This window comes from Protopterus annectens, chromosome 2.part1 (genome assembly GCF_019279795.1).
Source record: "Protopterus annectens isolate FY-2018-M chromosome 2.part1, PAN1.0, whole genome shotgun sequence".
NCBI lineage: Eukaryota > Metazoa > Chordata > Ceratodontiformes > Protopteridae > Protopterus > Protopterus annectens.
The window spans coordinates 1,350,784,969-1,350,801,422 of record NC_056729.1 but is presented as its reverse complement, the minus strand read 5'-3'; the positions used below and the strand labels follow the sequence as shown (position 1 = coordinate 1,350,801,422).

The 16,454-nt window shown below is 36.0% G+C and overlaps 1 protein-coding gene across 2 annotated transcripts in view; it reads right to left on the bottom strand.

Moving 5' to 3' along the window:
* Window positions 1–16,454, bottom strand: part of AFAP1 (actin filament associated protein 1) — a 1,391,048-nt gene that overhangs the window by 44,326 nt on the left and 1,330,268 nt on the right. For both annotated transcript variants that reach the window (XM_044062808.1, XM_044062809.1), the window contains 2 exons: window positions 16,032–16,222; window positions 12,873–13,037 (listed from right to left, as the gene is read on the bottom strand). In XM_044062808.1, the coding sequence (XP_043918743.1) occupies window positions 12,873–13,037; window positions 16,032–16,222 (356 nt within the window). The remainder of the gene's footprint in view (window positions 1–12,872; window positions 13,038–16,031; window positions 16,223–16,454) is intronic.

Sequence of the window (16,454 nt, the reverse complement as noted above, 5' to 3'; positions counted from 1 at the left end):
AGATGGACAGCAAAAATAAATACTGCATTCTTGATTGACCGTTTATAAATCTGCATATACAAAAGAAAAGCCTTGCTCCAAAACCCATGTCAATGTTTTAGATTTTAAGAAACAAAACATTTTAAAGCATTAACGGGTATTTACAGAAACTGAGCTCTATTGTATTTTGTAAACCAGAATTACTAAACTTGCAGTAAACAAATGCGATGATCTGTACCAATATCCCACATTTAGCATGGTTCTTACTACAAAGTGATGAAATATCCATTCTTGTTAAACACCCTTCTAATTTCCCAAAAGAACTCAAGTAACATAAAAAGTACATTAACATTTGTGCAAGTAAATTAATCCACCCAGACTGTTGTGGAAATGACAGGTACCAGATGCTGATGGTACTGATACAATTCAGAAAGCTTCTAGGAATGGTTACAGAGATCAGTGCTTTGTCGTTGTCTATGTTAGTGCCTATGCCATTCTGTGATACTGGAGTGGCTGTACAGCAGCAAGCTGTTGAGTAAAATACATAATGAAGCATCTAGTGTGTACATAGGGCATAACTGAACAATCCCTCATGAACAAACCAATTTTTAAAGTATCTTAAGATAAAAAATCTGCTTCATAAATGCCACTGGACATCTGCCAATGTAGAAAGAACTTGTATTTCACAAAACTGTAAGACTACAATGCTTGTTTAAAATCAGTAATTTGATACTGCAGTGAAGTACCACTCAGCAACGTTTAGGATAGTGCTTTTAACAATACAACTTACCAAGATATGAAGTAAAACCACAAATAGATAATGTACTTAATATAGCAAATAATGAAATCTAAATCTGAAATCAATTACTCACTCACTTCAACCGTACATAAAACTAAGCAAAGTAATAGCTAGCTCAAATCAATGAACCCCAAACATATAATAGTAAATTAATAAATAAAATAAAAGTCTAAAAGGACAGTTGTTTTGTACTTTGATAGAAAAAAAAGCATAATGGGATATTTAACCCCACAAGCAGCAATGACACCAAACTTGATTATATTAGTTATGGGGATGTAGGAGCCACAGCTCCCTGTATAAGTTGGAAGTACAGAGTTTGATAATCTCATGAACAATTAATTTACCTGTATTTGCTTGAAAGTATTTTTGACCACTTCATCAGTCAAATGCATTTGGGCAAATGGTCTTATGTCTTCCATATGTATAAGATATGTTTGTAGCCAAGTTATACAGTTTCACACAAACTGTCATCTTTTAAGGACTTAATCATCTTGGATCTAAGGCCAACATTCTTAATGAAATATGTGAAATATTGAGACACAAACTCCAATTATGCTGAGCTGTAAATTAGATTATCATATTACAAATATGCTGTTGTATATAATTCAGATATTCTACACCTCTATAGTCTAAGTGAAAGAAGCATCAGCAGCCTAACAGGTACCTATGGACCCTAACAGATGAAATACGACTACTAGGTACTGACAGAGGCCAGCTTACTGGCACCATCTTTACTGACCTTACAAAAGCCTCCAACTTTACCATCAAAATTCATACCTTGATTTCCCAATACAGAAGCTTTCTCAAAGGTATACCACAAGGTTACTTTATTACTCTGTATCTTTATAAATATTTACCCCTCTATCTTCCTTATATCCCCTTCTGCTCTATGCAGACAACATTGTGCTATTTTGTACAATCTTCTCAGTACCTCCTGGAAGACCAGGAAGCACGTTTCCTAGAGCTAACTTACTGGATCTCCACCAAAAACCTCCTTCTTACCTCCAACAAAACCAAGACCATTATTTTTGGCTCCAAAAAGAAACTTAGAAAAACACAAAACTCATTGTATTTTTATATATAACACCCCCACACAAGATATCGTCTCTCTTAAATATTTTGGGATTTGGATTGACCTCTGCCTCAACTTCGCCCTCCACATGAACTACACAAGGAAAAAAGATTACTACCTCCTATTTTGAGCCAAATAAAATTTCACCTTTTCTAACTAAAACTCTAGAACAGCTGTAGACAAAGGCATTCTCTCCACAAATTTAATATGGCCTCCCCCTTATAGCCTCACCAACAAAAACAAAATCCACAAACAGTGAAATGTGTTGATTTATTACTCAGCTCCCTAAAAATGAACATCACTGTCAAACAGTGCAAAAAGCAAAATGTGTGCCTGTTCAGCAAAGGGTTGACCTTCTTCTAGGATCCCAACTATTTAAACTCCAAGTCAATGAAACCTCTCTCTGTACAGCTGAAGTAATTAGGCAATATTCATTTTACAACTTCAGAAACCACCACCACCTCTGTCCCCACATTGCAACCCTCCATATCTAACATCCACTTTACAGATCACTGCTTCTCTGTACTAGGTCCAAAACTCTTGAAAAGCATTTCCCCCACAAGTAAAATATACATCATATTATCTTAAATTTAGGGCTCTGCGTGTCATCCAATCATATCCCATAACCAGTGCTAAATCACTCTTGTCTTTTTCCTAGTAGTAACATTCTTAGAATTCCTCATATGGCACATTCCACACCTCACACTTACATAAACTTTTGTTGAACATAACATCTCCTCCCAGCTACTCACAAACTTTAACATCCTACACTCCACTCAGCTATCCTATCATTCCCAATTGGACAACACACAGCTGAAATTCTCATGCACACACCTCACTTTCTAAATGGGATTTGTCTTTATTTCTTGTAAAGGATATACTACATTTACAGAAACTTTTTACATTTTGTTAGATGAGGGTGGTATATTATGGATATGTATTTTTGTTATACTCCTGCTGTCACTAAATGTAATTCTGACTTTGTATTCCTATCTTGAGACTAAATTAATTGCCTGTGATCAGTGATCCACCCTGGTAAACAAACTTTAAATAAAATACATAAATAAATAAATAAATAAATAAACCACTGTCTTGCAAAAAGGGACAAAGGGATCTCTATTTCTATAAGTCAAAGTCACCAAAATTCATTTTACAGTGCAGGAACACTTTCTGACTCTAAGATCTGCATTATTACAAAAAGCCACTATGCTATTGACCGTTACTTCTAAGTCATTAATTTCAGAATGAGCTATCAATTAGTATATCATAATTAATGTCATATGAGGGATTCGAGTGCAAAATGGGACATTTCTTGGTGTTATACTTCATAGTAATACTATCATCCCAAACAAGAACTTATCAAAATATTCATGTAGCATCCACGGTTCCTTTAGTTTGTACATAAAGGAACAAGCTTTCAGTCACTGGCAGACATTTCCAAACAGACTGTTTCAACAATCAGAACAGTGAACATGATGACACTAAACAAATATTTTCCTAGTATTTAAACTGTTTTGGCGTCCTCCTTCAAATTATAAACAGAAATAATGCTTTAAATCCTTACATGGGATTCGTGATTCATCAGTCAGGAATTTACCTGTTTTACAATACATGGGTTGGTTCCATGCAATATTGAATTTCTAATGAGGGTTGGGTTCAGTATTGCATGTTAGACTTGAGAAAAGGTAAATGAGCAAAGCATATGCAAACTGACAAGATGGTGAATTACATTTTAGTCCTAACCATAAGCTTTTACGTCCTTGAGCATTTAAATGACACTGAGAATGTTGTAGTGCTGAATAGAAGGAATATAGAACTTGCATGTAAATGATGTAATGACACTGGCAATAGAGGGCAGTGTGAAGGTGACAATATCCATTAATCTGTGGTACACAGGTTGTGCTAAAAGTTAGACAAAAAGAAAAAAATAAATGGTGAACATTACTGACACCAGCTGCAATGCCCCAAACACCCTTCATCTATTTTTTCTCATCTTATGGGTTAATTACCCAATCCTGAAAGCACAGAGGTTAAAGCGCTGGATTACTAGCTGGTAGACTACACCTAGTTTTGAAACCTGGTGAGGGCAAAACTGGGCAGCAGCAGTATCTGCAATGAAGAAAGGCCTGGCAATCAACTTCCATAACATGTCACAAAAACCCCATGATGGCTACCCATAGAGTTGCCATTAGTTGATTTTGACTTGGGGTAATTACTTACTTTTTATGGGATAATTACTACATAAAAGTAATTATTCTAGATGAATATCAAAAGATGTATTTCCCAGAGAGACAGAGAAAGAGAGAGAAAGTGCAATTAAAGTCTTAGCATGTAAGGAACCATTTTTGAGAAATTCACTTTTAGTTGTACACAGTCTTCACACCAGACATCTAGGTAAGAATATTCCCACAGCACAGTTTTAAGGATTTTGAGAATAAGAATAAGTCAATACCAGGTTTTCTAAACAGTGGCTATAGTGGTAGGAAAGTGAACAATGCTTGTCATGCCGCCAGAGAAAAATTTAGGGCACATCTTTTGGAATATGGCTATATGAGAACTAATGAAAGGGAATACATCCTATGATTTCTCAATACTTACAGAATTAACAGTAGTCAAACATGTGAGGCTTTCATGAAACATTGGGATTAACTTAGTGAAGACTGTTTCTGACAGAGTTCAAGTCAGCTATTTTAGAAGTTGAATCCTGAGGGAATAATTTTATCATTATAAGCTTGTAAATGTTCACAGGCAGACTGATCCTGTATAGAATCCACTAAGGTGGTTTTACTCATACTGCAACTACACATTTTGTTATAGAATTTAGAAGACATTTTCCCTCTATTAATACCAAAAAAAACCCATGAAATTAGGCACATTATTACTTGCAATACAATCTGGATGATTTATTTAGCAGTATGTGGATGTGGGGATTTTATGTAGAACATACTTTGTTATTTCAAACAACACACTGCACTACACATGTGACATTCACTATCAAATAAGAATCATATAATAAAAAGATCACTAGTATTCAAAAATAAACATGCTGATTAGACAGCCCAAACAGCATGCTCACTGCAAATTAAAAACATACCAAATGTCGTGCTGCTAAAGTACCACTGAGTGGTCAAACTGTCTATTAGTATATGCTGGATAAAACATTCTGTACTGAAGACACACCAAAATATGAGAAAATTCAGACATATTCTGCAAAACCAAGAAACAGAAACATTCCTGATTTTCCTCATATGTTCCAGTGTCCTTGTAAAATTTTCTATTTTTTTAAATAGAAAAAAAATGCAACTGATATGTGCTTTTCTCCATTGCTTCTCTTGAACTGGATGTACTGTGCAAGCATGGAAACGTAAGTCCTGTATGCATGCTTAGTATGTTAGCAAAGAGAATACACCACAGAAGGAAACTAAAGTCCCATTATACAAACACATTATTTAAAAAAGGAAAGCCATTTCTTTCTTAAATAATTTTATTGTGTAATAGGAATAATCCACTCCTGTGTGGGGGCATATAAGGATTTACCCACAAACAGTAATGGATTATTCCAAGAAATGCCTGGATAAGCTTTCCATTGAACATCCTTCAGCTACTTTTTCATTTGTAGGGATTGATAAACTTGTGGGTGACTACATGGGAATAAACATACTCTATTCTGAACGAAAATCTGGGATTGGGGATTGGAATAGTTGTTAAGGTGTTTACCTCACAGTAAGTTGGGGGGTGGAATAATGGTTAAGGTGTTTACCATACACACACAAGGTAAAAAGGTTTGATTCTTAGCTTAAGAAAGAAACTGACTAGGCTTACAATGGCCCATAAGGGCAGCTAGCCTAGTACCTACCTATGAAAAATGAATGGCAATGGATTGAATATTTGGATGCTCTGTCTCACTAAGGTTTAAATGAAAATTTCAAGCCTTTTTATTTGTTAAACATTATTTCAGCAGGTTTTTCCAACTTGGCATTTGATTGATGTATGAGATTTTCTTGCTTAACTGACTGTTTTAAAATATTTTTATTGCATTATATACAAGTCCAGTTTTGCATTTTCACAGTATTTATATTTATTAACAACACAATCCATGTACTATGTTTGGTCATTAGGGGATACTATTAATTTGCCTTTGGTACAGTTGTATTATATCAGGAAAGCAATTTTCTTTGTAAAATATTCAAATTTAGAATGAAAATATGTTGCTAAGGTGCTCTGAAGATTTAATAAGTTTGCTGGACATTAATGTTAACAAATTTTTATGCTTGTATTATTTTTCATTGGCATTACTGAGTAATACTAATGAGTCATCAGTCATGCGGTTAGGCTTTGCTCATAACATTGGCAAAGCCAGAAGACAAAACCCAGGTCTTTCATGGGTTTGCTCTGTAAACCAGTGCTAAAAATGGATTTATATCTTGAATTTGATAGTGGTGACAGATAATTTGGCTGCTTTTTTGGATACATTTTTAGCAAGTTCACTATTGGAACATGGGCTAAATTCTTGACTAGGCATGTAAGGGTCTCAGGGCCAATAGCCTAGTAACTTCTTATGATTCTATGATCCTATAAGTACAGACAATAACTTTTGTATAACTTAGTGATTGTTTTTACAACCACCTTTACAGCAAACAGGTTCCAGTCTGCTCCGTTGGCCCTCACTATGCTTGGGTTCACTCTGCTCCCCTACCCTACCCCCATTCCCACCCACCCCCACATCAATTACATTTATACTTCACTAACCCACCACAAACTACAACACCAAATCACAGCACAGAAATCAATGAATAGAATCCAATAGTTAAAACCTGTCCAAAAGCAACTGCCAATCACAACCCAGTAGTCAACCAATAGGTTATGATAACTAACCCACCCAACTGTTAACCTCCCAATAGTTAAACAATAGGATCTGTCCACTAACTAATCCAACTGATAACCTCCCATTCCTTTACTGGTCAGTATTTCACTACTTACTACCCAAACACACTTTATTACTCACAAACTCTATCTCATATTGGCCCTATTACATCTTTTACTCTCATATTTGTCAAGCTACACTAACAAAATGATCATCTTAATAAGAAACTCTTAAATCTAGCATGACTACACATCACCACTATTTCAATGTTTTCACTCCTATTCTCCCTCACCTCATATAAGTACCTACTACTATACACCAATAACTCTCCCTGGTGAACTGCCTCACTATCTCACCTAGATAAACTATTATACTATACCATAGCTCCTAGCCTCTTCTATTCCAACCATTTAGATTACCATGCAAACAAATTCCAACCCCCAGCAAACACATTCCAAACCTGTCAAAAACACACCAAACTACAATACAAGTTCACCAAACTCATTTTACACCTTTTAAAGCAATTAAACTGCTACAGAGACATACATCCTAATCCTGGTCCCACCCACCCCCACTTAATACAGCTAGCAGCCCTATCACAGTCAACTATGGACTATTACACAGAAAAAAAACAAATCTTTGTTTCCCCTCCTTAATGTGAATGCAAGAAGTACTGGAAATAAAGTGCATAATGTGCATGCCTTACTTTCCCTCTACTATCCTTTCATTGCTATATTAACTCAGACTTGGCAAAAACCCAACAATAACAACAATGATATTGTAGTTCCAGGATACAATATACTATGCAAAGATAGGACAATCAAAAAGGGCAGGGGAGTAGCTATCCTATTCAAAGATCACCTAACACTAAACTATCTTGAACTAGACATCCCTGACTTTGGAAATGCAGAACTAATCTTTACCAATTTAAAAATCAACCCCAAAAATCACATTAACATCATTGGTGGTTACACCCCTCCAGGAACAATATTCACACATTACAAAACATATTACACTGGGCCTTTAATTCTCTCCCACCAGAAACAGCTCTGATTGGTGATTTCAATACTGACTGGCTAAACTTCTCCTCTCAGTGTCCAGCATCCCATGTTAACCTACATGGATTCACCCAACTCATCACATCCCCCCACAAGCAATGACAAATATTCCAATTGTCAGTCTATCCTTGAACAGATTCTGGTCAACAACCCCTCCCTATCATCTCAGGCAGGTTGTCTTCCTGATAGTCTGAGTGGCCACCTACCTACTTTCATTGTATGTACCTGTACTTACCAAAATAACCAAGCCACCAAGCGCACAATCAGAAACAAAAAAGGCTTTAACCCATATAGATTATTCACCACTCTAAAAGGTTGTAACTGGGATTCTTTCAAACAGCTACCCCTTAATGATGCTAGCTGTAAACTCCTTTAATACTACTTTTTGTAGATATATTAAACTGCCATGCTCCCCCAAGAACTGTTACAGTGAAAGCTAACTGTGCACCCTGGCTATGTAAAGGAAGTAGATTCTTACTCAAAGCTAGAGACAAGTCCTGGAACAATATCACAAAAAACAAAACCCAAGTTACAAAACAGACATTCTTAGTACTGCAAAACAAAGCTAAAAAACTTGTAAAACAGGACAAATTCAACTACTACCATAATATTCAGAATAAACAACAGAATACACCTCAAAAATTTTGGGCTGCAGTTCATAATATACTTTCACCAGGTAAAGAAACTACCCCCACTCCAACCTCAAACATCAGCTCTGATAATATAGCAACCCTTGCTATTTCTCAAAACATCAACAACACTACCCCTTTAGCACCCCAGCAAAGCAATTCCTTCCAAAATAGCCCCAAGCAATTTACATTACAACCATTGTCTGTAGACACCATAAAAAACTCAAAAACTAAAACCAGCCATGCTAGCCACAGACAGCCTCCCAGCCAACTTTCTGCAAATGGCAGCAGAAGGAATAGCATACCTGGTAGTGATACTCATTAACAGGTCAGTATCTGAGGGCATTGTACCTGTTATCTGAAAGATCTCCCACATTTCACCTTTACACGAAGGAGGTAATTCCACCAAACTTACTAATTATCATCCAATTGCCATCCTATTACCTTTAGCTGAAATCCTACAGAGAGTCATCCATACCCATCTCATGGACTACCTTCACACACATAAACTACTATCAAACACACAACATGGTTTTTGCCCCTATCACAGCATCACCAGAGCCCTAATGTCCTTTGCTAGTATAGTGAACCACTATAGAAATCAAGGACAATTTGTATCTGCCATATTTTTAGACTTCTCAAAAGCCTTTGATATGGTAAATCACAATAAAGTCATCAATGTGCTTTCCTCCCTAAACCTTAGTAGATTCTCTATCACTTGGTTCCAAAGTTACCTATCAGGACATCAGCAGGCCATACAGTGGCGACACCACCTCTTTACTCCTCTCCTAGTTGCTTTAGGGGTCCCACAAGGCTACATCCTTGGGCCTCTACTTGTCTTCCTATTCAATCAACTCCACACCTTCACTCTTCATGCCACTGTGATACAATATGCAGGAGACTCAACTCTAATATGTACAGTCTCCTCCCTACAAGACCTCCATACCTTGACCCAAGACTCATTTCTATCTGTAGATACATGGCTCACCAATTCCCAACTCATTCTAAACCCCAATACAACTAAGCTCCTTTTCTTTTATCCCACAAGATCTCCCTCTTCTCACCTAACTTTCAATATAGAGTCTAAAAAGAAAACTATTATCACCCCAATAACACACACTAAACTGCTAGGCATTAAAATTGACAATAACCTGAAATTCGACATTCATATTGCTCAAATCATTGAGAAGGTCTACAAGAAAGCAGGTCTTCTTTACGGGAATAAACAATTTTAACTAGGACCACAAAAGCTACCATTTTGTGTACACACCTCCTGTCAACTTTTCTATATGCCTCCCCAGTACTAACCAACCTCCATAAAAGTAATCTAACCAAGATGGAATCTTGTTACAATAAAACTGCCAAGTTTGGCACTGATCCCACACACAGGTCACATCACTGTACATCTCTTAAACAACTAAAATGGTGAGAACTTCCTCAACTGCTACACTATAAACAATTAACCTTTGTCACAAAATCCTGCATCAACTGGATAAAATCCCTACTCTTCAAAATCGTATACAACCCTACATCACTTCTAGAGCCTTCTGTTCCAGTAACAATCTCCTTTTAGAAACCACAAAGCTAACAACTCAGCTGGGGAATCTCTCTTCTCAAACATCACTCCTAAAATATGGAATAAACTGTCAACCCCTATTAACTCTAACTGCTCTACAGTACAATGTAAAAAGCTCCTAACTACTCACTTAGTCGTCACCTGGCTCTGTTCTTGCAACTCTCCTGGATAACTCTAACCTCAGTATACTTAACCACATCTTGCTCATTGGGTACTATTTTATTCCAATCTATTTACTCATTCTATTGTAACTTGCTTTGCCTCATTATTTAAATGTATATACTTTTGTGTCACATGTTATGTTAATGTAACCTCTAAAAAATTGTACTGCTCAAGAGCGTTTATATCATATTATCGAAAGATGAAAATAGCGAATGCTATTTCATCGAACCTAAAATATCTAAATCACATAATATCGAACATTCAGAACAGCAAATTTTTTCCTTGGGAAAAAATTTGCTACAACACAAGCACACCTAAAATCATCAATACACACACATACACTTATAATCCTACAACTAACCCTACACTAAACTATACATACACTACTCTCTATCCACTTATCTTAATCCAAACCCTAACCCTAAGGTCCGTCACTACTGCACACTCAGCTAACCCGCGCCCTAACCCTAACTCACTTAACCCACCCCTAAACCTAATTCACCTAACCCGTGCCATAACCCTAACTCACCTAACCCGCGCCTTAACCCTAACTCACCTAACCCATGCCCTAATCCTAACAACCACACAATCGCACACTTACCTGAACCAGACCCATAAATATCCACCACAGCGCTGAAAATAGTGAAGCCAGAGAACCGGCCAACCATGTTCTGCAGCTTCGCTATTTTTAGCGTTCGATTAAAACGGGTCGGAAACGTAAAATAAATAAATAAAAATAAAATGTGCCATCTTTGCACCTGTTTGTGCAATATATGTGTATATATATATATATATATATATATATATATATATATATATATATATATATATATATATATATAGTTCCACTTTATAATCTCAAAATACTGAAATCTCGAATTTCAGTATCCTGAGACCATAAAGTTTACCGTTCCAAATCTCGAAACCTCAAAACCACAAAACCCAAAATCACAAACATATACACACCATACACCACACAATACATGCATCATCAACCCACACTACAACAAACCAACAAACAAAACACAAACACAAAAACACAAACCAACAAACCTACACTACATATTGCACCCCCCACACCTCCACTACTTGTGTATACTAACTCCGAGATTGCACCAAACAGAAAAAGACAGCAAACTCATCACTACACACTCTACAGTTCCCTCGCACACACACATCACAATTATACGAACACCACCACTTTCAAGACTTCACATTCATACTTTTACCTGCCTACCCTAACCCACACATAAAACTTCCAAACACAATCACATACACTCAAACACGTACCTAAAACCCAACAAAATACCCAAAACATTAATAAACATTTAAATTATTAAGACTACAAGTCTTCAAGAAACTCAGTTATTTGTTTCATAAATGATGAATAAAATAGCAGTACCCATTGCAATAATGTTTTATATAAATCTTAGACAGACGCTCAAGAAATGAGTCAATCTCACATTTCGTTTCTATGAAAAAGTTACGTTGCTTGTGATGACACAGTGATATATATGATAAAAAAAGGAAATGTTTGGGGTAAAAAGGATTTGTTAATGTAGGTAATGCAGATCACACATTACTGTCAGGAGGACATTCAATTGTTAACTTTGTTTCTTTGTAAGGTGCAAAATGAACATATCAGCTTTTTCCCCCAGTAATGCAATTAAACATTTTGTAAGGTTAATAAACTAAACAAACCTGCATCACCACAGGGACTGTCTTACACTCTATCAGTCTGTACATGTGAGGTATTTAGAGTCATCATTGCTTGGGCAACCTCACTGCACATCACTGTTCTGCTCTATTACTGATTCATCCATTGTACTTCAGTTCTATCAAGCAGGTGTTGGCTATTATGAAACAGAGCTTGGCTCCAGACAGCCACTTCGGCTAGGAGTAAAATAAGCATCACTGTATAATTAAATTATGATTGCTACATTCCGGCAAAACTGTCCCTTAAATGCTGCACAAAATGCATCCAAAATGCCATCTGATCACTGTGTCCAACATTCACGCATGCTTCTATAATGCTTCAAGCTAAGTATGAAATACTTTACAGCCATTAAGGATACATAGATACAGCTCTGGATGCGATATTTACTAAATATAAAATGCGTGCTGTTTTACCTTCATCCACATCTGTTTTTGACAAATTTTTGATAGGTTCTGATTGAAATATGATATGGTATTTAATAACAGTCTAGTTTCAATGGTATGTAGCAATATTTATCTGCTATTTAACTGTAGCTGTATTTAACAACTGCAGTTGTTCACTGTGGTCTTCTTTTATTATGTGTATTTTATTAGGTACCGATATAAAAATAATGCATGCTTTATTTGGCTGGAATTAGATTATTGATTTTAAAGTCCATTTTGTTTATTGAGTAATGTAAAACATCAGATATATCATCTGGAAGACATCGTACTTAAAATGCAGATTTCCACTGATACTTTACTAAAGAAATCAGTGTGAAATCATGGTCTGCAGTGTATTTGTTGCTGACATAATTTTACAAATTAAATAACTGTCTTTGATCTTACCAAGTTTTTGTTCCTGTTGCCTTTTGTGTTATTGTACTTGATATTTACAGAAAATGCTTCTTCTAGTAAATTTACTCCTATTTTGAGTAAGCAGTATATTAGAATGGCAATTTATAAACATTAAATGAATGTATAAAAAGTTTATTTTTTCCACTTTCCTGTATAAATCATATGTCAGGTATATTTTACCTTAGCTTTCCTGAGCACATGACCTCTTCTTGGATTTGTGCTGGACAATGGCTGTCTCTTCAGGATAGCTGCACTGTTGACTGGTAATGAGGCACATTCAGCATCACTAGTGTCACAGCTAGAAACCGGTGAGTTCTCTAATGTACGGTGTCGCAACCCTGGAGACTGAAACAATGCAGGACATCATAAACCAAGTGCTACAGATTGTTTTACATGATACAAATTAACTCTGTCAGATTTCAAGCTGTTACTAGTCTCAACATTCAAGATGTAGGACTCTGAACAAGTTACTTATGTAGATATGTAGATAGAACTTGTAGATTTCTCTTGAAAAGAATAATTTTTACCCAGTAATCTGCCTGTTTAAAAAATAAATAAATATTTCAGCTGCTTTTCGACATATGCCACATTATTATTATTATGTATTATTATGTACTTGTAAGCTATTTCACTATTATTTTGTTTTTAAGCTTGTACCCTACTGCCTTTTACTGTTAATTATGTTTGTACACTAGAGTCTGCTACTGTTACTGGAGCTTTTCTCCCCAGGTCTCCACTGAAAATCAGTATTTTTTGACCCACTTAGATCATCCCGGTATACAAATGTCAATTAAATAAATAAATAAATTATAAAAGCTATAAAACATAGTAACCTTAATATCTTAGGGATATGGAAATGGTCATGAAAGGATAACCATAAGAATACAGTGATATGAGATCTCATACCCTCCAAGTCACTGGAATTCTTAGAAAGTCTTAGAAAGTCCCTGAAGAAATTGAAGCTTGTGTGACTAATATTCAAGCCTGGCATCAAAAACTAATGGTGCCTCTAGCCATACTTTTCTGAATCTGTGCACTTTTATAATACAGAGAGAGAGAAATATGGATTTCAGGGGCTAGTAACATAATTCCAGCTGTTGTTTTGACAAATACAACAAGGTAATCATGACCTCTGTGGTAAAAAAGTAAAGCATGTGGTGTGGGGCACAGTCCCCCCACTTCAAGATTGCAAACACCCACACATAAAATATTGGCTTTCTTTAAAGATAAACAGTAAAGCATGTTCTTGTTTTGTTAGTATTGACTAACTGGTAACTGTGATACTGAAAGCTGTGGATACTGCTGTTGGTGCAGGAAAACTAATACTTATTGCAAACGACTAGAAGATATTGTGTGCAATGCAGGTGTAGTCAAGTTTTAATTACTGTTGGTAAGACTGCATTGGACATACTGAGTTCAGTCTTTGATGGATGAAATTTTGGGCAGTCACTGATTTTAATTCTCAGCTTTAATGTTAGACTTTAAATCTCATTTAGATGTGACACGACTTGGATGCTAGTCAAAACTGCTTAACTAATTTTCTCTGGGTGATGGAGTAGACAAATGGCGACTGAGAAAATCAAACCAAATTAGATAATACGAAGATCGTTATCTGCTCATAGCCTTAATATTCGGAGCTAAAGAGCTTCAATGCTCCCTGCCAGACATTACAAAGCAGTCCATTTATCATCCACCTTTTAATATTTATTAATTAATTTATTTGTTTATCTTTGTTGACCAGGAAAAGTCCGTCTGGGTAAAACTCATTTTCAATAGACACCCGGCGAGAAAAGCTCCATATTTAAGTTACTCATGATGTACATTTATAATTGCAGGGTGAAAACATCTATACATGACTTTATTTACATGATTTTAAAACAGGTTTAACTATTTCTTATATGAACATAGCATTTTAACACAAAAAAACAAGAGAGAAATTAACATAAATTGTCTATTGAATAGAGAAATAACAGACAACCTGTAAATGGTTCTTCTCTCAGGCCCAAGCTTGTAAATGTTTCATCTCCCAAGCCCCTGCTTACACTTATGAAGGGTATCAGAACTTGTCAGAGATTTGGGATGCATGGCTAAGCTTAAAAAGGTGATGTTTAAGCATTGTTTTGAAACTCTTTATTATTTATTATTTAATATTTCTACATTGACGTGATGAGTTGAACATGTAATGCATCTGCTTCTGGGACTCGGCACTGACAAGACTGCCTCAGGAATCTCTTATTGGGGGATAGTGGCCATCATCTCTTGGACTCCATCAGCTTTTATTATGATACTGCTTTATTTCCTAGTTTCTAAATCAGTACCAGACTAGCTACCATTGTGTATGATTTTAAGGCCATCCAATTTCCATTTGAAAGCTGAAAATCAAACTCTGTACCTTGTGTCTATAAGGTAAGCACCTTAACCATTACACCAACCCCCAACTCTCACGTCTAACATAGTGTACTACATGGAATGCTAAGCAAGAGTCACATGACTAAAATAAAACTTATGAAGTACACCGGAAGATAAGCACGTGAGGAAAAACAAGCAGAACAGCAGGTTAAAAGCTTTGCATAAAACCTGACAGGTCATTATTAGAAAATACATGCAAAAACAAAGGAAGTAAGATACATGGCTAATATGTCTTTTTCTTTCCCTGCTTACAGGTTTACCAGTTCTGTGTTTCAAGAAATTCAATATATGGACAATGTCCATTTGATACAGAAAAGAAAAAAAACAAAGAAGGTAGTGCGAGAGAAAATAGATAGGCTACAATATTCTCTCTATAATACTACAACTCCCAACTCATGTACATGGTTATGCCTTACTTATTATCCACTCAGTAAAAACCAAAACACAGAAAACATGACATGCAGTCACTTGCGTTATATTTAGCTGACCTGAATTACTAACCATCTATATTTATTTAGTTATTTTACATTTGTTGACCGGGAAAGTCCGACTGGGTATATGCCCATTTTCAGAGGAGGCCCGAGGAGAAAAGCTCCATATATTCAGACATATAAGATTTACATAATATAAGAGTACAATCTAGCATATCAGATGAAAAAAGAAGCAGTATAATTATAGTAAAGACACAGTTCAACAGGAGAAATGACCTATATGTCAGAGTATAATATGTGTTACTGGCTGGGATAACACATGTGACTGTTGAATGTAATGTCACTGTCTGTAGCATGTAAGACTTCCCCACACACATTTGCACACATCCCACCTCAGTCGCCCAGTATGTCACTGACACCTATGTGAAGGCTTTTCCTTTTATTCATGTACAGCTTGTCTGACTAAGGCACCTAACCATTTGTAAAAGTAATGTCATACCTTTGGACTAGAAGTGCCTGATTTAGGTTCTATTGCAAGTCCTAGAGTGATTCCTCCAGCCAGTGCTTTCTTCAGACTCTCTTTGACCTGTGTCAGCTCAAGCTCCAGGTTTACACGTTCAGCTTCCTTCTGTTTACATTCTTCTTCAAGTTTCTTCAGTTTCTCTTCCAGAATAGCCTGGCTTCTCCTGCCTGTCAGAGACAGATTATGTTAAGAATATGTTAAAAATCTATTTCAAGGGCTTTGTTACACTTTAATACCGGCTTTAGATGACTTCTACACTCTAAATCACAAACATATTTTATTTTCTTAATCTGAAGAATTTAGAATATATGTTTATGTTACTGCCTACTAACCCAGCTCTATTTTTGTACCACATTTTGGCAGGCTATAAATAATTTTACACAAAGCACTGACTTTGCC